This window comes from Varanus komodoensis, unplaced genomic scaffold (assembly GCF_004798865.1).
Source record: "Varanus komodoensis strain SLA01 unplaced genomic scaffold, ASM479886v1 scaffold14_1, whole genome shotgun sequence".
Taxonomy (NCBI): domain Eukaryota; kingdom Metazoa; phylum Chordata; class Lepidosauria; order Squamata; family Varanidae; genus Varanus; species Varanus komodoensis.
In genome coordinates this window covers 535,174-554,934 of record NW_025335438.1, presented here as the reverse complement: position 1 = coordinate 554,934, position 19,761 = coordinate 535,174, and the positions used below count along the sequence as shown (strand labels likewise).

At 39.9% G+C, this 19,761-nt stretch overlaps 3 protein-coding genes and 1 non-coding gene across 5 annotated transcripts in view; 2 read left to right on the top strand and 2 right to left on the bottom strand.

Moving 5' to 3' along the window:
* Positions 1 to 3,831, top strand: part of MATN2 (matrilin 2) — a 45,860-nt gene extending 42,029 nt beyond the window's left edge. The window contains 3 exon segments of the mRNA XM_044424320.1: positions 23 to 76; positions 754 to 852; positions 3,039 to 3,831. Coding sequence (XP_044280255.1) covers positions 23 to 76; positions 754 to 852; positions 3,039 to 3,091 — 206 coding nt within the window. The 3' untranslated portion in view covers positions 3,092 to 3,831.
* A 2,900-nt stretch (positions 3,832 to 6,731) lies between these two features.
* On the bottom strand, positions 6,732 to 10,753 carry RPL30 (ribosomal protein L30). Its single transcript, XM_044424111.1, has 5 exons — positions 10,708 to 10,753; positions 10,544 to 10,594; positions 9,129 to 9,274; positions 7,723 to 7,853; positions 6,732 to 6,824 (listed from the first exon to the last, which is right to left on the bottom strand). The coding sequence occupies exons 2-5, from the start codon at positions 10,562 to 10,564 to the stop codon at positions 6,778 to 6,780; spliced, it is 345 nt and encodes a 114-aa protein (XP_044280046.1). The 5' UTR covers positions 10,565 to 10,594; positions 10,708 to 10,753; the 3' UTR covers positions 6,732 to 6,777.
* Positions 7,129 to 7,263, bottom strand: LOC123020592. Its single transcript, XR_006414147.1, has one exon. It is a non-coding gene; the product is annotated as a small nucleolar RNA SNORA72 (small nucleolar RNA).
* Positions 10,754 to 16,521: 5,768 nt separating the features above from the next.
* ERICH5 (glutamate rich 5) overlaps positions 16,522 to 19,761 on the top strand; it is a 10,870-nt gene continuing 7,630 nt past the window's right edge. For both annotated transcript variants that reach the window (XM_044424108.1, XM_044424107.1), the window contains exon 1: positions 16,522 to 16,827. In XM_044424108.1, the coding sequence (XP_044280043.1) occupies positions 16,737 to 16,827 (91 nt within the window). In that variant the 5' untranslated portion in view covers positions 16,522 to 16,736. The remainder of the gene's footprint in view (positions 16,828 to 19,761) is intronic.

The following is a 19,761-nucleotide window of genomic DNA, read 5'->3' as shown; positions in this document are numbered from 1 at the left end:
CTTTCCTGTTCCAATTTTGTAGTGCACCATAAATATCTTTTTGAAGAAAAACAGTCCCGATCAACAGTATCTTCAGGTAAATCTCTTTCTATTCTGCATATATACAATTTACCATAGATGTAGTATCAAATAAGTGGTGATTCTAGCTTTCTCTGTTAGTTGCTGAAAAACTGTGAGTGCTGCTACTATTACCTTCTGATACACCTTAGGCATAAAGAAGGAATCAGTAGTGGTAGATGAATCCTAGATTTAGGAATGTATTTATTAAGCAAAAATCACTTACATGGAAAACTGAGCCACCCACCTACCAACAGGACCTCAGTCTTATCTGGACTAAATCTCAATTTATTGGCCCTTATCCAGGCCATCACACTGGCCAGACACTGGTTAAAGACAGTCACTGCCTCACCTGCAGCTGGAGCTTCCCAACTCCAGCAGCAATAGATAGAGCAATTGAAATCAAAATCCAATTTGCTGTCACAGTTAAATCCACAATTGAGCAGCAATAAATCAATTGATCTTTCTATCGGTACATGTATAACTTTTTTTCTATACTTTCAATTATAGGCTAAAGTTGAATAAATTTGCAGTTAAAATGATATTGATACACAGAACTTCTTTCTAAAACTCTTCTGTCAGACCACTTCCTTGATGATGGCCTGAAAACAGAATAGATGTTTTGTTGTTCTTGGGAAGAATCTGTATTTACTAGTTTATCTGTTACTATTTTTCTGTCTCCCACCAACATTTCAGGAACTCCTTCGGCAGATAAGAAAGACCTATGCAAATGTGAAAATCTTATTACATTCCAGAATTTTGCAAATGCTGAAGTTAGAAAACTAACACAGCAACATATCCTTTTGATAAACTGATTTGTAGTTCATAAATTCTTGTGTGATATAATAAATTAAATATATGAATGTATAACTTATCACATTAACAGTGTAATCCTACACATGACTACTCAATAACAGTTCTGTTAAGCTCAGGGCTTGCTCCTTCAGTAGCTGTGCATAAGATTATAGCCTTGGGGTACAATCCTATACAAGCTTAGTCAGAAAAAACAGCCTACAACTTTCAGTATGCAAGGAGTTGTAAGCTTTTTACTGGCTAATCTTGCAATTCTAGTATCATTTAATAGAATCTGAAACAGTTTCAGTTGGTTGTATTCCCACCCCACTCCTTGTAACAGTTCACTTCCTCTAGTATGGCATGGATGGAAGGACACCACCAAGCAGGTTTGACCCTATTGGGAAACACCCTTTTTAAACTTTTACATTTTCAAACTGATATGCTTCTGCTATTAGAGGAATTCCTATACATATAGAAATATGCTACATTTAGGTAGTGTTTTGCTTTCAAACTGGTACACACGTGATTTCTTGAGCTGAGAATAACTCTTCAGTGGGCTGTTTTGGAACCATTTTATCCCTTTTGTTAAAGAGTTTTGTGCCTCTGAAAACGTTGAACTTCCCCTAAGCGTTCTGATACTTTACCTAATAGCTTAATGTTCCTGTTCTGGTCTCAATCCTGCTCATAATTACCTGAGTTCACCACTGGGCAGAAAAATGAGCAACACTAGATACCATTATTTGGCTCTTGAGGCATGTCTTTTACTTGAATGGCAGTGGCCTGTTTTTCAACCAGAACAGAGGTATTTGGTCTGCTAGTACAATAATGCTAATGCACCACTTACCATTATGGAGCTTTGAAAAGTTGCATTGGTATAGTTGCTCTATGTGGTGAGAAATGTGAAGCACATGCTCCCCCTAGCTGCAATTATAAAATTCAGAGTAACAGTATATAATGTGGTTCCAATCCTGCAAAGTTATCAGTATTTCCAGTGTGGTACCAACCCAATATGCGGTTGCAGTCCAGAGAACACCATGGGTACAATTCAGATTTACACACAGCACTTCCCAGAAGGAAGGGGTGGGGCAGCTATCTTCATCAGTCCATTATCCGGGCAGTTGCTTGAAAAACTGTTCTGGAAAGTGGAGGGACCCTTCAAAACAGCATGAAAGTGGCAGTGTGTGATGGTGGCAGACGTGAAAAGTAATTTGCAATAATTATTACCCCACCCTTCTGCCAACAGGAAGTCTCTGCTGGATCCTAGTGCTCTCTATCAATGGAAGGAAGAAAAGTCTGGATCCAACCCAATGAGTATTACAGCTAGAGTCTGTCAGCTGCTGCAGACACAAGTAGGAAGGACCTGGTACAACTTTCATTTATCCTAGCTTTCCACTGTAGGTACAACTCCACTACTACCAGGAAAGCACTTTTGCAGCAAAGCTATTACACATCCCAGTAAGAAGATACCTTTAGATGTATCACTGATTTAGGGCATTGCAAATGGCTGACCAAATTATTCCATGGGGCAATAGTTCTTGGGTTTTCCTTGACAAGTATGAGAAATTGGTTTATTATATGCATATAGTCCAGGTGAATGGTATAGTGTAAGAGTGAAGGACTGGGACACAAGAGATTTGGGCTCTAGTCCCTACTCGGCTATGGAACTTACTGGGGTGAGTTACTGTTTCAGCCCAATCCATCTCACAAGGTTGTTGTGAGAATTACATAGGCCACCTTGAGTCCCTTGAAAGGAACTGTATACTAAATAAATTTATTTAGTAAATAAATAAATGCCAACCCTCTAAGGATGATTGGCTATTCAGCAGCATAGAAATGTGATAATTGGGTCTGGAAGCACAAGCACTCGCAGTCATATGCACATGCCTGGATATATATTTGTAGTATCATAGCAATACTCCCACAGCTACCACTGAACTGGTTAAGAGCAGCCTAACTGGATTAGACCAAAATCCTCTCCTTGTTTCATTCAGTGGCCCACCCAATGTCTTTGGCAAACTCAGAGCCAGGTCATCACTTCTGTTGCAGGTAAGGATGAAAAATTCCATATGAAACACTAATTATCAGCAGTTGCATTGCAACCTTATTTGTAAAATGTTATTGCATAAACAATCCTGTGCAATATTACAAATTGAACTGAAGAGTTGTTTTCCTTAATTTATGATTACTAGAAGAAATGTCAAAAAGAATGGAAGACTTGGAAAATCGATTGAGATATTAATGAATTGTTGTCAACAAAAGTATGTATTGTGCTGGATAGTTATACATAAAGATAATGTATCAAAGTTATGTATCAAAGGTCCAGTATCCAGCCATGAGAAAGAAGAAATTATGCCTTCAGTGCATCAACCAAGTACCAATTATATTGCATTTTAATTGACTGCTGATAAAAGTGCAAGATGTTTGGTAAAGTTATACTATCTTTTTCAATTGAGATAAGCTATGTAATATAATAAAATGGTGCTACAAAAAGCATTTAAAATGGTTTAGAAGCCTAAAGAGCTATGGTGTAGAATTGCTGTGTTAGTGTTCCAGTGCTTCAACTGTAACATTATATATGGAGGTGGGGGCATTTGCAGAGAGTGCTTAACCTTTTGTGCACTCAGTAGTTACTCCCTGCAAATGGATTCTGAAGGAAAAATGCTTTGGGGTTAGTGTTACAAGTGCTTGATTAAACACTCCCATTTTTCCTGTTCTCCTAAATAGCAGGCATGTTTGATATACATATATCCATCAGTGTCTTTCTGATAGCACAAAGGCTGTTACACTAGCATGAACTAGGTTTTGAACTACTGCAAGACAATCCAACTAATGCTTATGCAACCAGTTGTGTTTGTGTGCACAGCTGCCTGTACAATGGAAGGGGTCGGCAGAGCTCTGCTTTTACTGTTTAAGTTTGTGTGAAAATAATGTTGGATATTGTCCATAATGGTGTAACATGTTAAGTTCTACTGCTAGAAATACAGCATTCAAAATCCTGAGAGGCTGTTTTTAGTCAAGAGTATAATAGCGAAATTGGATATGCTCTATAAAGCTGTTTTCCAGGGTGAGTGGGGCAAAAAACCAGGCAAGTATTCTATAGGAAAACAGCTCGTGCCAAAATAAAAATCAACATAAGTGGACAACTTCAAATTATAAGAAAAAACACAGTAGAAGTCCAGTGATTTTATTTTCACCCCCAGCATCTGCTGTTTCTTAGCTACGTTCATCTCAAGATACTCTTTTTCTGCTGCCAACTAGAAGCATTTACTGATTCCAGAATGAATAATCTATCATATGCATGCACTACCAAGCATACACATCCCTACTGCATAAAAACCTTCTAGCTTTTGGTGTTTAAACTTTTTATGGTAATAGGCTTGCTGTTGACCTCAACAACCGATTGGAGTATTTCTGAAGTGTTTGAAGCTAAACTGAGCCACTTCAATATTCCACATACTGCTCAGAAAATATAGAGTGAATCTTGTGCTGGTTTCAATTCAGTTTTTTAAAAGAACATTTTACGGAGTAAAAGCCACTGGGGTGTAGTGATTGTTAAATTCAGGTCTCTGGAGTCCTCATTCAAGTCATCACAGCAGCTTTGATTTTTAACCCAGTCACTTATTCTCAGCCTATTGTACCATGATGTTGTGAGAATAAAATGCAGAAAATCATTTATGCTATCTTAGCATCTTTGGAGGAAAAAAGGGGATATACATTTATGCAAAAAGTATGCTGAATTTGGTTCAAGTTACTGTTATTGAAATGAATGGGAAAGTGAACCAGCCTTTCCCAAACTTATGCCTTCCCAATATTTTGAACTTCAAACAACCCTAACAACTTTGCAAAAGTAAGGAAAAGTTAGCATTTTGTATCTGTAAAAAATCATTTTTATGTGGTTATACTACCTTTAAGAACCATAGATTATAAAAGGAAATGTACAGAAAAGTAAAAACAAAGGATTTCAGAAGTCTACAGGATCCCAGAATACACTATATCCTAGGATGGCTGGATTTATGAATTAAGATTTATCATGGCACAGGTTAATGCTTGTCATCATGAAAACCTGCAACACAAATCTTTGTAACGTGTCATGTCCAAAGAAAGAAGTTTCTCTAGAGGCAATCACAATGATAGTTGAAGAGAAAATGGGAGCCCACTAAGGACATGTGTACCAAGATAGAATGGTGGGGTTTCAGCCAAAAATTCCTCAGCTACATAACGCCCATCTGAAGAACCAATTACAGGTAAGCAACCTGCCCTTGAACTGTAGAAGAAACCAAGCTTGTTTGTAACACTTAGAACCAGCTCTGAGCATTTGTAAAAAAAAAACTTTTCATTTCCAGTCATCCTGTGCTATGATAGCTATGCCATCAGTTAGGCTTGAACTATGGATCAGGGGTCTGACAACTAGCAAAGACACATCTAGCCAAGCATATCACTTTGTTTCCTTCTGAATCTGTGTATAGGTTGACTTGTCTATTTCTGTTTGGATTATAGACAGTCTTGATTAGTTTCAGTTGGATTCATGCCTACATCAATTGTACATTCACAACTGATCGGCATGTTTAGCAAAACCAAAACTTGGCTTGGAATGAATCAGCATGGCACAATTCCAGATAATACAGTTAAAGAACTCGGAGCTAATACTGTTTGCCAGCTTTTTTGTTAAATCACCAGAGGAAAGTTGTATTCTCTGTGGAGCCTTGCCTATACTAGTTTTGAGCAAGGCATGACCACACTCATTGTTACAGCTTTGAAATAAGACATCCCCATATTTCAAGAGGTCACATCTCATCAAGAATGAAGCAGTACATCTGAAAGGTGCACTGTGGAAAGCCCAGCTTCAAGGTTCCAAGTTCTCTATGTACTTCATAGAATCAAAAGAAGGGTGAAGTTTGAAGGGGCCATGAAGGCCATCAGGTCCAACCCCCTGCTCTTGCAGGACACCAGTTTACACTATCCCACTAGATGGCTGTCCAGTTTCTTTTTGAATGTCTCTAGTGTTTGAATGTGTCTACTAGTATCCCTAGACATCCAGGACCAATTCAAGGTACTGCAATATAAAATCTGCAATGGCTTGAGAATTGTATAACCTCTTGTAATCTCAGAATATCTGTATTTCTATCTAGTTGATAAAAGCCTATTGTGCATGCACATATAACATGGCCACTGGCTTTTTCAGTAAATAAAACAAGACACTGATCTTGTAAGAGTGTAAACAGCTTTGTGGTACCTTTAAGACAGAAAACATTTCCTTCCAACTCCTGGTATTCTCCAATCTAAACATTGTAAGATAGCCTTTGGGAAGAATTACAGAATCTCTGCAATTGTGTCAGTTTTCAACAGCCAAGGTAAAACAAGCAATTCGAGAACTTTAACAAGGGTGCTTGTCTTGCTGGGGAGGATGATGCTCTGCATCAGTTTGTTTGCCATAGTCCTATTTTCTACTGTAACTAAACCAGAGCATGGTTAATGCAATGGAACTGTATTTCCTCCCATTTTACCCATGCCTCCTTGCTCCATTTACCCTGCTTCTCCTTTTTCATTTATATAATAATCTCCCTAAGGTAGGAAGCTGCCCTCTGGTAAACAGATTCACACTAGTGGTGATATATGCTATTATTCCACAACATCTAAACTTCAAGCATTATAAACAAAGATGCAGGAAGTAACAGGACATCTCCATCTCAGATGTACAATATGTGTATACAACCAGTGTGGATGAATCCCATAGCAGGACCCAATCTGTAGCTGCATGTTCTGGCATTAATGGGCCTTTTAGGCTATATTCTCATTTGTTTGCTTGATCGTGTAAACTTTGTTTCCTCCACTTTCCATGCCATTTAATGCATCTAACTCATGAAAGCTAATGCCAACAATATTTATAACCAGTTTTATTACACAAAATTTAAAGTTCTGCCATGTTTACTTTTCACTTTGTTCTGGCATGCTTCTAATGATGTCGGAATCACCTGTTGGAAGAAAAAACACCGCATTTTAGCATCAAAACTTTGGACTAAAAAAACTTTGTCTTGCCTTGATGGCTAGGAATTATGGGACTTGTAGCCCAACACATCCAAGGGGCACAAAATTTGAGAAAACTACACAATCAGTTCTTCATGTGAAGATGCCTGAAGTATTTGGTTAAAGAATTGCTGAACAACAACCATTTTTCCTTTAATAATTACTTGCATATACTAGCTCTAGATTCGATATTTCCATACATTTGAGATGCTTGACCGTAAATAAGCCAACAGTACTAGAATTAAAATCTGTGAATGTTACTTGCAGTTAAAAACCAGAACTAGGGAGACAAACTTGCCCTGGAGACACACTGCACAGTGATAATATAGCGAATGTCTAGCCTGCCCTGATCACTGAAATATCAGGACAGCGAGAATGTATTCGCAATCTTTTATAAACTCAAGCTAGAACAGCTTAAAAATATAATTTGAATATCATGATCTTTGCATACGTCTTAAATTTACTTCAGTGGGAAGCCTTATAGCCTCAAGATTGATTTACAATGCAACTCCAAATTTTAAGATAAGAAACGAAGTTCTGGGGAAGCAAATGCAGACTATGATTACCAGATTACTCATTCTAGAACTATCCAAATTCACCAGGTATTACCACCTTTATACATTTTACAAAAATCTGGCCAGTTCTTGATAACTAAGTTCTTTGTTACATTTATATAAAATCAGAATACCAGTTAAGTGGAGAACTTCTCCAAAAGTTAGTGTGAATTCTAGATTTTTGCAGAACCCAGACAATAATAAATGCATGTCAATGAATCTATAATAGGCCACACTGGCCAGGAAAGATGTAAGAACTGCAGGTATATGATTCTAAACAAAACATACATACCTGGATCAATGATAGCCAGTGTACATACTCTGTAGTACTTTCCACAAGCTGTACCCAATTCAATATTATTGCCACTGTAGTGGTGCACACCAGTTTTGGCCAACATAGCATAGTACTCAATTTCTGATTTCCTGCAAATTAAATACACATTAAAGTAACAACACATGCTCAGTCATGGCTAACTTAAGACACAACTTTATTATGTTTTTTCCTAACATTTATGGGAAAAAATGTTAGGAAAACATTTTTCCTAACATTTATGTTAGGAAAAAAGGCCTACAACTCCTAGCATGCCCTAGACAGTCTAAACTTACACAGGATTGCACCTTTAAATCCCATTGCTTTTGCACATGACTTAAGTCTAGATTAAACTTGCAATTTGTGTTCTGCCTTGAACACTAAAACCAAGTTTCTACTGCCATTAGTAAGAGGCCTTCATGATTTACACCTTTAACAGTCTACCTGTTTAGAACTGGAGGGGGGCAGTCAGAAGTTGTACACAGGTGTCCAAAATCAAATTAATATCCCCCCCTTTTTTCTTATAAAAAACTCAAAGTGGCTTACATCATTCTCCTCCTCCAGAATAACCCTGTGAGAGTCTGTGACTGGCCCAAAGTCACCCAGCTGATTCCATGGCCAAGCAGGGACTAGAATGTGTTGCCTGAGACCCAGTCTTACACTCTTAACCATTACACCACACTAGCTCTGAGATACTCTACACAAAAAATAGTTCAACAGGAGCAGCCAGCCAGGAACCAACATGTGCATTTAGCAGCACACCCTGGGTTGCCCTGACATAATGAACCACACCACTGTGTCTTATGAGGCTGAGGCGCATGACTTATCCCTAAAACTAAGCACTAGACTCCATTTTCAGTACTTCTGGTACTTGGAATCACATTGTCATGGGTCACAGTCTTCCATTTAACCCCATGTGAAAGCAGTTATAAACGGCCAGTTATAAACTTCCTTTCTTGGAAGTAGGTGAGTAGGAAGGGATAACCTTCATTATGCCCCAAGCCTGCTAAATATCCAGCCAACTGCTGCTATGTTCCCTGTCCTACATCAGAGGAGACAGCTGAGGATTTTCTCTTGCCAAATGGCGATAAACACCGGTCCTCGTGATGGTGGTGGACAATAATATATCACATGCCTCAGAATCAAACTTGCCAAGCCATAACTATCAGGAGTTAGTCATTTTAATTATTATGGCAAGACATTTCAAAATTAAAAATGCAAACCAATGTGTGTTCACAGCCACTTAGTTCAATATGGCTGTCTCCCACATAGGTGTATGCAGGACTGTACATTAAGTGTAAAGTTTAGTCAATGGTGCAAAAGACTACCATTTACTTAACAAATCCAGTTTATTCACAGAAGTAAATTTTCAGTAGATGCATCCTTACCTCAGCGCAGCACAGTTGTTGGCAAGGATGACTAACTTGGCTTTGCCTTGCCGGATCATTTTCAGAGTCTGCTTATAACCCAATACATATTTTCCACTTTTCATAACCAGCTGAAGCCTAGAGTTTATAGACTCCAAAGACTTTTTCTGTAAGAAAATACAAAGAATTCAGAATTATTTCAGCATTTATTGTGCACTTAACAAAATCATGGTATTCTGAATAGCTGTCCTTTCTACATTTAGCCCATGCATGTTATATTCAATATTATTGTATAAGCTCTTATCATTTCATATATATTTAAATTGTGTGACTGTAATTATACACCCAACCTGAAAGCACACTTGCATTTTTTAAGCCTCTAAAAAATGAGTTATTTGAGCATAACTCACACATCCTATTTTTATAGTAAGAGTTTGGGGAGCAAATAGGATTGTGCCCCCCACAAAGTGTTCAATACCATCACATCCTTGTTTAGTCCTCCAGTATTTATTTAGGCCACATACAGCTTCTACAAGCAGGTTTACATAACATGTTACTTTAGCTGTAAGCTTCATTTCCCAAACATTTGATGTCCTTCATTCTCTTCCTGTATGTTTTCTTCAAAAAAAAAAAAAAAACCCCTTTCAATGCGTTTTGTGACTTTTTACCTTAACCCTGAATATATGCATTAATAAAACCTGTGAAGTAGCGGCTCAACTTTCCACTAACTATCCTTACAAGTGTGACCCTCATGACAGTTGAAAGCCAATAGCAGAACATATGTCATCTTCACAGGTCAATAAGCAAGGGAGTTAACAATCCTGCATTTTATCTCATGGTTAAACTGAGGTTCCAAACTGAGGATCCAGCAACAGCTTTATGGCTGCAGTAAGTTCTCTACTATTCAACTTGTGGGGTGGAGTGCAAGGCGAGGTATATTAAACTATTGTCATGCAGACAGTTCTGGGAGGGGGGCTGTAGAAACTATCTGATTTATTTATATAAATAAACAAATTGTCAATTAGAACTTATAGTATGATGTAAGCTACAGCAGGACATAGTCCACAAAAGCACGGGCCAGAATAAATTTCTTCCTTTTCAAGGTTCCATTTAATCTTTGCGGTTTTTTGGTTCTATCGATTAACACGGCTACCTCTCCAGAAACTAACATCATCAGATGCGCCTCGCACGCATCTATAAAAAGGCTCTAGCAAACGACAACTCTCTTCTAGATTAGAAAGAAGCCAGGGCCGATGCGCCTGTGACAGAGCTCCCCAAGCCAGACTCGGGACCCTCTGCCCAACTTGACCAGGCCTCGCAGACTGCTTAAGGCCGCTCCTGAAGCTCTCGTCTCTCCCGCCGAGCCCCGGCGGTCCCCCCGCCGCCTCGTGAACCCCTTCCGCCCGCCGCTCGCAATGGCCACCTCCCCCACTCACCGTCTTCTTGGCGGCCACCATCGCGCCGGTTCACGTCGGCTCTGCCGTTTCCTGCACAAAAGAAGCGAGAGTTAACGCTGCCCCTGAAAGTGGCCACCCAAGCAGCCCCGCCGCTAATGCAACCCGTTTAGCCAGCCTCTCCCCAAAACCCGAGAGCCACTCACCAGGAGAAACCTCCAAGATGGCTGAGCAACGAGGAAAGGAAGGAATCTCCACAATGCAACGCGCCTAACCACGCGGCTGAGCCCGCGCGAACACCTACGATCGCGAGAAGAAGAGCGCTTCCGTTTTTCTGCCGACCCTCCGAAGCCCCATTATTTTCTTGGTAGGCCTTGAGCACGCGCTGGGGTCTACCGTGCCTCAAGAAGGCACCATAGAGATAGAAAAATGTGGGCAAATACTGGTCTCACTGAAATTATAACACTTCCGGCTCTCAGCGGAACGTTTCGAGAGAGAACCAATGGAATTTTTAGAAAGCGCTTGAAACTATAGGGATAAGGCAGGGGAAAGCTGCTCCTCTCATTCATCTTCAGCCCCGCATATATCGTACTATGCAAATCAAAGCCTGAAGTAAAGTTTCTTATACATATACCGCTTTTAACCTGGCCACCCTACCCATTTCCATCAGTCATAAAGGGAGCAAGGCACGGAGGACTTACGGGCTGAATCTTTGGACGTGTGAGAAAGCAGATTTAGGCGGTGATACTACATAGGAAACGTTGCACGTACCGAATTCCCTCACTCATGGAGGCGGGGAGAGAAGAATCTCAAACCCGTTTTTACGGTTCCGATGTTTACTATAACATACACTTTCCTGGGTGTGTGTTCTGTTAAATTAAATGGGGATTACTTTTTGAAAAACCAGTATTCAAATTGATTATGTATTTAACGCTTTGTTTTATTTTACTCCTTGCTCAGAAAGAATTCCAGAGTAGCTTAAAACAATCAGGATAGTCATTTCCCACAAGTTTACAATGCAAAAAGCCATATAAGGCATATGGATGGGGAGGGACAAGGAAAAAAATGTGTCCTTTTAGCTGGCTGTCAAAAGAACTGGTGAAATGGCCTGTCTTCCCTTTCATTGACCCTTAAATACAAAAATAAAATAGGCATATGAACCAGAGCAAGGGGATACTAATATGATCTAAAGTTCAAAATACCTTTGAACATGTACAGAGTATCTCTGTGAAACTACAGTTGCTTAAATTGCAGCTAAATAATTTTCCTCTCAAACCATGGGGTTATCTTTGCATCATAAATTTTCTGTAATTATCTCCAATTTATCATATTGTAGATGTAAACTGGAACACACCAAAGAATTTCAAGTGCTTGCCATACCCATTTCCATCAGAACCATCCATAGCTTCTCATATTTCACACAAAGGCTTTGGCATAGTCTATAAAGCACTTGATTGAGCTAATGTGTAGCCTGCATTATGCACAAGAAGCTATTGTAATGATAGAGTATGGAAAATAGACTATTCGGTCTGTATGCAGTGAAACAACTCGTGCAACTGCAAAAGCAGGACAGGAGTTGAATGTTAACAAAAATCCTGTTCACAGAAGATAATGAAAAAATGAAATTGTGAAAGATTTTGCATACCTTGGCTAAGCCATCAATTCAAAGGGAGGCTGCAGCCAAAAAATTTGAAGACGACTTGAGCAGCAGTGAAAAAATAACAAGTATAAGAAGATTGCACTGGAGACCAAAATCAACCACTTGATCATGTCCTGATCACTACATATCAATGTGACAATGAGAGGTGTGTCTTGCTGTTCCTCTAACTTATCCTCACATGTCTGGAAGGCAGATTTACTTTCCAGTGAGACTTCACTTGCCCTGCTACTTCAGTTTAGAAATCAAGCAATGGATTGTAGAAGTGCAAAATACTGAAACTGAGGGAAATGACAATAACAGTCTTCCCTTTAGAGAGCCTCAGCTATTGGGCAAGTATAAAAATGGAAAAAATAAATGGAAGGAAATAACGTAACTGCTCTGAAATTTCAAAATTTGGAGTAATAAATATTTCCAATTCCATGGGTTAAACAATCTTTTAACTATGGTTAGATATTGGAAGAGCTGTGTGTCAGTACTGGATTCTGAAGTATAAGGTGTGTTTCTTCAAGTCTGCAAGAAGACCTTTGTCTGGTGTTTGTTGGGCAGGGCATGTGCAATAATGCTGCAGTTAGAGCCTTGAGGCTCATTTAGATCACCTGTGTTTTAACTATGTGGACCTTCTTAGTTTTGAGGGTGTATTCCTATGCATGTTAGGAAGGAAAAAAAGTCCTGTAACTTCCAGCATTCCCTAGCCAGCATGCCACAGAAACAGGCAGAAAGTAAGCCTGTGTACATTTTTCCACTGTCAGATGAATTTGAGGGCTTTATTTGAATTCCATTCTGGCAGCTGTACTAATTAGATTTCTTTCTACTGGTATTACAAGTGGCAGACTGAGGTTTTTAAAATGATCACATTTAAAGCAAGTGCAAACATGCCCATTCAGTTTTCCCTTGTTCATGCATTTTTCTAATCATTTACTATGAGGAAAACAAGTATACTTCATTGTTCCAAACCTAGCACAATGAGGAATTCGAGATACTAAGACGATTGGCATTTGCTGAATCAGCATTGGCATATTTTGTCATTCAGTTATCCAATCAGATAATAGTTAAATGTTGCACAGTGGGGGAAGGTGGATGAAGTGTGCAGAATAGCAGAGAAAATCCTGAAGTTCATTGTTAGACCATACCCCCAAAACATACAGAGTCACAAGGGATGGGTAATGTAACTATGCAGAAAAGGTGAAATATTTTACCAATATTTCTGAGATGCTTTGATTTGCCTGGACCTGATAAGCATGTTCCATGCAAAGGCCATTGCCCTTTACACTAGCAGCACCAGATAAAATAAGCCTTTTCACTTTTAGGAGCTACATGTCCACAGAGATCATGGGAATTCACAGAACTGGGGTTTGCAGATTACACTGATCACACAAAGAAGATGGAAACAATGCTAGTATAGAATTCACTTGAACATCAGTCAGGCATATCTAGGCACAAAAAAAAGTATGCCATTGCTTGTCATAACATACAAACCCAAACAAACTGAGCAAATTCTACAGCTCAGTGTCATAAAATGCAATTAATTCTAAGTTCAGGATCAAGAAGCCAAAGTACACAATTTATGGAATTTGGGACTCCAGTGATATGGTGAGGGCCACTAGCTTAGAGTGCTTTAATAGAGGATGGCTCTATTAATTGTTTTTATCATGTATTTATTTATTAAATTTATAGTCCACTATATTAGCCCAAGGGCCCCCTAAGCCTTTATCCATCCTATCTAAATAGAAACTCCAGTCTAGTCTGAAAAACTGATGCTGGAGAAAAGAAAACAGGAGAGGACTGTTCTCCTTGTGGCCTTCTCAAAAGAATTCTGCAAGCCACTGTCAACAAGATGTTTGACTATACACAGGAGGGGGAGAGATTTTACTTAAGTCATAGAACTTAAGATGGGGTAAATAAGGTTTCTTTAGGTCTCTGACCAGATCCAGTCCTGCTTAGCTTCAGTAAAACTGCCATTTCATGTGCCTTCATGCTGTGTGATTGACTTCAATTTACTTTTGGTATTATCTGAACTTTACGATTAAAAAGACTTCTAAGTAGTTATTTCTATATTCCTACCCTCAGCATTGGCTTCAGGTTTGAAGAGCCCTTGGGAAAGATACCCCTTAATGGCTCCCTCCCTCAGTAAAGTTACCTTACCATCGTCCCTAGTTGCTATTGTTCTTTATCTTTTCTCATCATGGGGTTGCTTCATATACATAGAGTTAGTAAGCAGGCAGTAGAACTTCCATCTCCTCCTTTTTACCACAACTACAGTCTAGGGCAGAGCAAGAGGCAGGTAAGCAAGATAGTTGCAATGATAAAAGGGGTCCTTGTCAATAAACTCCTGGTGTGATGTTGACCCTTGGCAGGTTCCAATCCTGCCTAATTTTCATGTAGGTGCTTCCTATTATAATTCTGCTAAACTTTAATCTGTGGTATGAACAAGCTTCAATCCGTATAGGAACTGGCACTAAAACCAAGTGGCTTCTAAGTTTCAGCTGAGCTATATCAAGAGCTATCTATAAATATCCTTTCTTAGTCTAGTACAGCTGTTGCTCAGATGGGTTAGACAAGTCGATTCACATCTTCACATTCTCAGAAACCATTCCATGCCTAATAGCACAGATTCATCAAGGCCCATTAGGTAACATGATGATTATCAATGATAGCATTTACCTTTTTCAACAAGTATACTACATAAGATTTCTCTGCCATGATTTGTTCTGATAACTTTGGATTACAGTTGGATTTAAGACTTTTGAGATTTACACTTTGTTAATTTTGTAGAGTTCTGTATTTTCTGATCAGTTATGTTTGGATTGTATATAAAAATTTTGCCACACCTCAAATGGCAGTTTATTTGGTGTTACCAGTTTTGCATAAACTTGGCTCCTTCAGCCAGTGTCCTCAGTACTTCACATCTATCCTGGTATGTAGCAAATGCCACTGCTGTTTCAGACCACATTAAACAGTTACTAGCAGCATCACATGTTCTTACCTGACAGAACAGTTGAGATTCTCACAGAACAATGTACAGTGGATACTTATTTTGCTTTTATAGTTTAATTTTTTTTTCTTTTACTGATAGTCAATCCTTTGCCCAACTGCTTTAAACCTTTCAGCCCAAGGCTCAGATTCAATTCACAAAAAACTCTCGGATTGAACTAGAAGACCTTTGAGATTCTGCACAGGCTAATTATGTGGGCTGGAATTGTTACATGGAAAAGCTCAGTGCCAGAGATGCTGCCAGGAATGTGCAGCAAGAGATGGCAATCTTATGAGAACAGAACTTGAATAGGTTTTGTTGTAACATATGAAAAATCTCTGAAAATGGTTCTGCATGGAAGCCATAACATGTTAAATTGTTTAAACAGGACTTAGTAGGACACAGGTATATACTGATGAAGTTTAAATCAACATAAACAGAATGGAAAAATGTGCAACTTATTTTTGGATTGAAGACAAGGCTGGAGTCCTGAATCTTTCACTTGTGGTCCTGAAATGGTGGGAGCACAGGGGCTCCTGACCCTGTGGTCCATGGGCACTTACTGAAATACGCATGCCCAGAGGAGCTCTGTTCCATCCCAGTCCCCTGGATTAGCTGGCCTTTTGCCACATGTGCATCATCTGCTGTTTGCCTCCTTACATCTTTTTACCTAAGTGTTTTTGTTGTTGTTGTTTTGCAAAGCTAAATGCCCTCTTTTCCACATCCATACTCTCTTTTTTACAAATGGGGCATCTTTAGGAGATAGGGCCCCTTAAAGACACATAAAGAGACTTGGGAGCTTATGTAGATTAGCATATGCAAATTTGGGGGTTGCTTCTGTGGGCCTGAGCCTCGAATCTTGGGTACCTAGCACCGCCCCTAGCCATCCGCAGCCTGAAATCTACCTAATGATGTGATCAGCCTTGGCTGCTGAGCTTGTCTAGGCAGAGTAAGGCGGCTGCCTCAGACGATGAACAGTGAGTGGTACACTAGTTATTTGATTTACTACAGCTCTACTGGTACTGCCAGGGAGAGAGGAAGACGCGCGTGTGGCATTTTCTGCCTCTGGTGCCCCACTAACCTTACTTGTCTTGGGTAGCAACGCCCCGTGAGCGAGAAGAGGAGCAGGGGATAGCTTTGCTGCTCGCCCTTGGGCAGCAAAGGATCTCAGATCGGCCGCGCTGCAGCATCACGTACACCCCCGGGGGTGCCGGGCTCAGCCCTCGCCTTGTTTGCCCCCCCAGGGATCTGTGCGGCACTTGTCCCGCCACTGCCGCGCCTGCGCCGTACGCGCCCGAAGAATGCCAAAAGTTAGGCGAAAGCGCGCACGAGAGGGGCTGGCGGCGCCGTTCTTATGGCAACCGAACTCGAGCGATAAACACTTGCCCGTGCGAGCCTATGAGAGGCGAGTTCTTCGGCACGCGCAGCTCCGTGGGGGGTGGCGCGCGCGCTTTGCTCCTGCAGACGGGACACCTGTCCGCATTCCCTTCGCCTCTCCACCCTAGTGCGTGTCCGCGGCGGCGGAGACGACGCCCTGGGCCGTGCTCCCGGGTTTCTCCATCCTCGGCCTCTGGAGCAAGGAGTTGGCCTGTTCCTGGCGCACCATGGGGTGCTCGAGCAGCGCTCAGACCCAGGTCAAGGACTGCAGTCGGCCGACCCCGAAGTCCCCGGACGCCAATGGACTGCAGACGTGCGGTGAGTGGCGCCCCGGTGCGCTTGCTGTTGCTTTTTATTCTGGCGAAAGTGGAGGAAGGAAAAGGGAATGAGACGGGCACGGGAGACTTTTATTCCCACACGCATCCTGTAACAAGAGAAACACCGCGTTAAAAGAACTAAATCCACTGGGGTGGGGAGCAAGAGCGGATTTTGTTCTTTAAGAGCCTGAACAGGAAGATGAGGCTTCTTACGTACTTTTTTTTTTTTTTTAAGGAAAAGAGCGAGAATTTTTAAGAGGTGGTGCACTATCGATGAGCTGCAGTTGATGAAATTCCTTTAGTTCTGTACAGCTCCTTAAAGAGCCAGGAGCCCTAACCTGCCTCGTACCTCGCTGTACTAAATTACACTCCCGAATACCCCTTGTTACAGGACAGCAGGTTATTACTTTTTGACAAGTGCACAGGCTTATTTTTTTCCTTTCATCACCCCTTCCAGCCGCAGCTTTAAACACTTTCTGCCTGATAGAGGAAAGCAAACCAGGCACCCATCGTTATACGTTACAGCTTGTTTTATTGATAAAGCTGCCATTCTGAAATCATGCAGTTTCATCATGAGGCGTAAATTCCCCCTCCCGCTTTATTTATTGGTCCTAATAATTAACCATTGTATATGCCTGGTCATAAGTCAGCTTGGCATTAATGGGTATTTTCTCTTTTATTAAATTAAAACAAATTCTCTTTTCAGATATATTAAGTTTCTCTTGTATTTTTCCATATCAATATTCTGCAACTCCTTCCATTTAGCTTGTATTTCTGCTAAATGATATAAACAAATTGATACATTGAACTGGCTGTAAGAACATTAAACTCTGGGTTAAAATGATACTTGCATCAAAATTGTTATCTTGCATATCAACTAATTATGCTTAGATCCAGGAAACTGCTGAGGATATAAATCCTTTGCAAACCTTCCTGAGAGTTAATCTCAACAAGCCCTGTAGGGTTATTTCTGAGTAACCAGTTAGAGTTGTGCTGTTTTTTACCTGTTGTAGCTTGTGAATAATGTCATGTTAGCAGTTTTTCATCTCCTTACTCTAAATATTTATATATGGTTATATTATACAAACATTATTTATATAATTACAATTTTTTATAATCTTTATCGGTACAACTGCAAACATGGGCCAATTTTCCCTGTGAAATTTAAAGACATTTGCAACTTTAAACACAAGAAAGTTATGTCTACATTCATGTTTTTAGACGAATGTAGACATTAAGATGAGAAAAATAAGGTTAAAGTATGGTTTTCCAGAGTCATTGATCAGATATTTTCATTTTTGTACAATATGTAAAAGTTCATAACTTGGTTTAGAAATGAGCAAAATTCCACAGGGCACTCAAATGTGAAATAACCTTTACTGAATGCTACACTCTTAGGACACAGCCCTGTGCCTCTGGCTGAGGAAGGCAGGGAGCTGTAGGACTTTGTTTAAACATGCCTAGGATTGTACCCTTACTAATCTTAAAATGGTGACTGTCCTTGGTTGCAGCTCTGTTGCTGTTTCCTTGAACTATTTTCCACCAGGCACGTATCCATTTCTACTGCTGTTTTGGTTGGTATGGTGGATGGCCTCTGCTGAGAAAAGACATTATCTTTGGTGGCTTTTAATGGAGCTCCATAAAGTTCTGTATTCTGCCCCTTATATTAACACTGTGTGAAACTGTTGGGAAAGCTTATTTAAGTACTTGATGCAGGGGGGAGAGATCAGTAGGCGATTTACACTGGCCCTCTAGAGTCTTCCATCAGATTCAGCAGTGTAGAGCTAATGCAGGCATATAAAAGGAAACACTTTTTTGTTTACCCGGTTCTCAGCTTGGCAACTGTAAGGGAAGGCCAGCTTTCATCTAGCTCAGCAAGAGATGGCCCATAGCAATCTGTGACTGCAAGCCAGGAACGTACTATGCGGATATTGGGTTGTTTTTACTGGTATAATTTGTATTTACTATTACTAGTTGGTACACCTCCTTCTTCTAGAAAGCTGGTCAGATTGATCTCCCCATACTGGAATCCAGTCCATTCATGAAGATCCAATTCTCAAACCTTGCAGGGGTGGGTGGGGGGCTTTGTACTGCCAAGGTAAGGAAGGGCAGGGAAATCCATTTTCATGAATTCATGATGGAACATCCTGCAGGCAATCCTCTGGCATCCAGTTAGTTTCTAGGTTTCTAGATTGAGGGAACAGCAAGGCTACAAGTCAGCTTAAAATTAAGCTTTGAAAGATCAACAAAGTACATACTAGAGAAGAGTAATTAAACTTTATGCATAAAAAGGAAGGAACTGCAAGTATCCTTCATTTTAGGCATTTTGGACAAACTGGGATTTAAATAGATGCATGTATGTCAAAACCTTAATGAAGACAGCTTTTGAGGATTTATATTTGGCAATTCTTAAAGAACACAAAGGCTACAAAAATTTGGGAAGATTTAGGTTAGAAAAAAGGGGAATCGATGGCCAGTGTGATAGAGAGATATAAAGTTATGTTAAGAAAGACCATGGATAGGGAGAAGTTGAAAGACATCCAATAAAATTGAATGGTGAAAGATTCAGGAAAGAACAAAAGATTATTATTATTATTATTATTATTATTATTGTTATAACATTTCTATGCCGCCCCTTGCCGAAGCCTCGGGGCGGCTTACAACACAATAAAATACATTGAAATACAATAGAACATAATAAATTACCACTAAATACAAAAATAAAAAAATACACTGAGATAAAAACATAATAATATAAAATATAATATAAAATTTTGCAAATGAAGTATAGGTAACTTCAGGACCGATTAGAGCACTTGCAGTGTTAGAAAATTTTTGTATGGGAAACACTAATGGACAAAAAAATAAAAGCTTTTGTCTCAATTTGATATAAAAATATTGTACAAGATGAGTGCACCGGTTACAAAGGAACAAA

Bases quoted from the DNA above. Each gene is read 5' to 3' on its own strand.
- RPL30 (XM_044424111.1), bottom strand. From the start codon at position 10,564: ATGGTGGCCGCCAAGAAGACG. The intron at 9,275-10,543 runs GTGAGTGGGGGA...ATTTTCTTACAG, and splicing joins TGGTGGCCGCCAAGAAGACG to AAAAAGTCTTTGGAGTCTAT. The intron at 7,854-9,128 runs GTAAGGATGCAT...TTTAATTTGCAG, and splicing joins AACAACTGTGCTGCGCTGAG to GAAATCAGAAATTGAGTACT.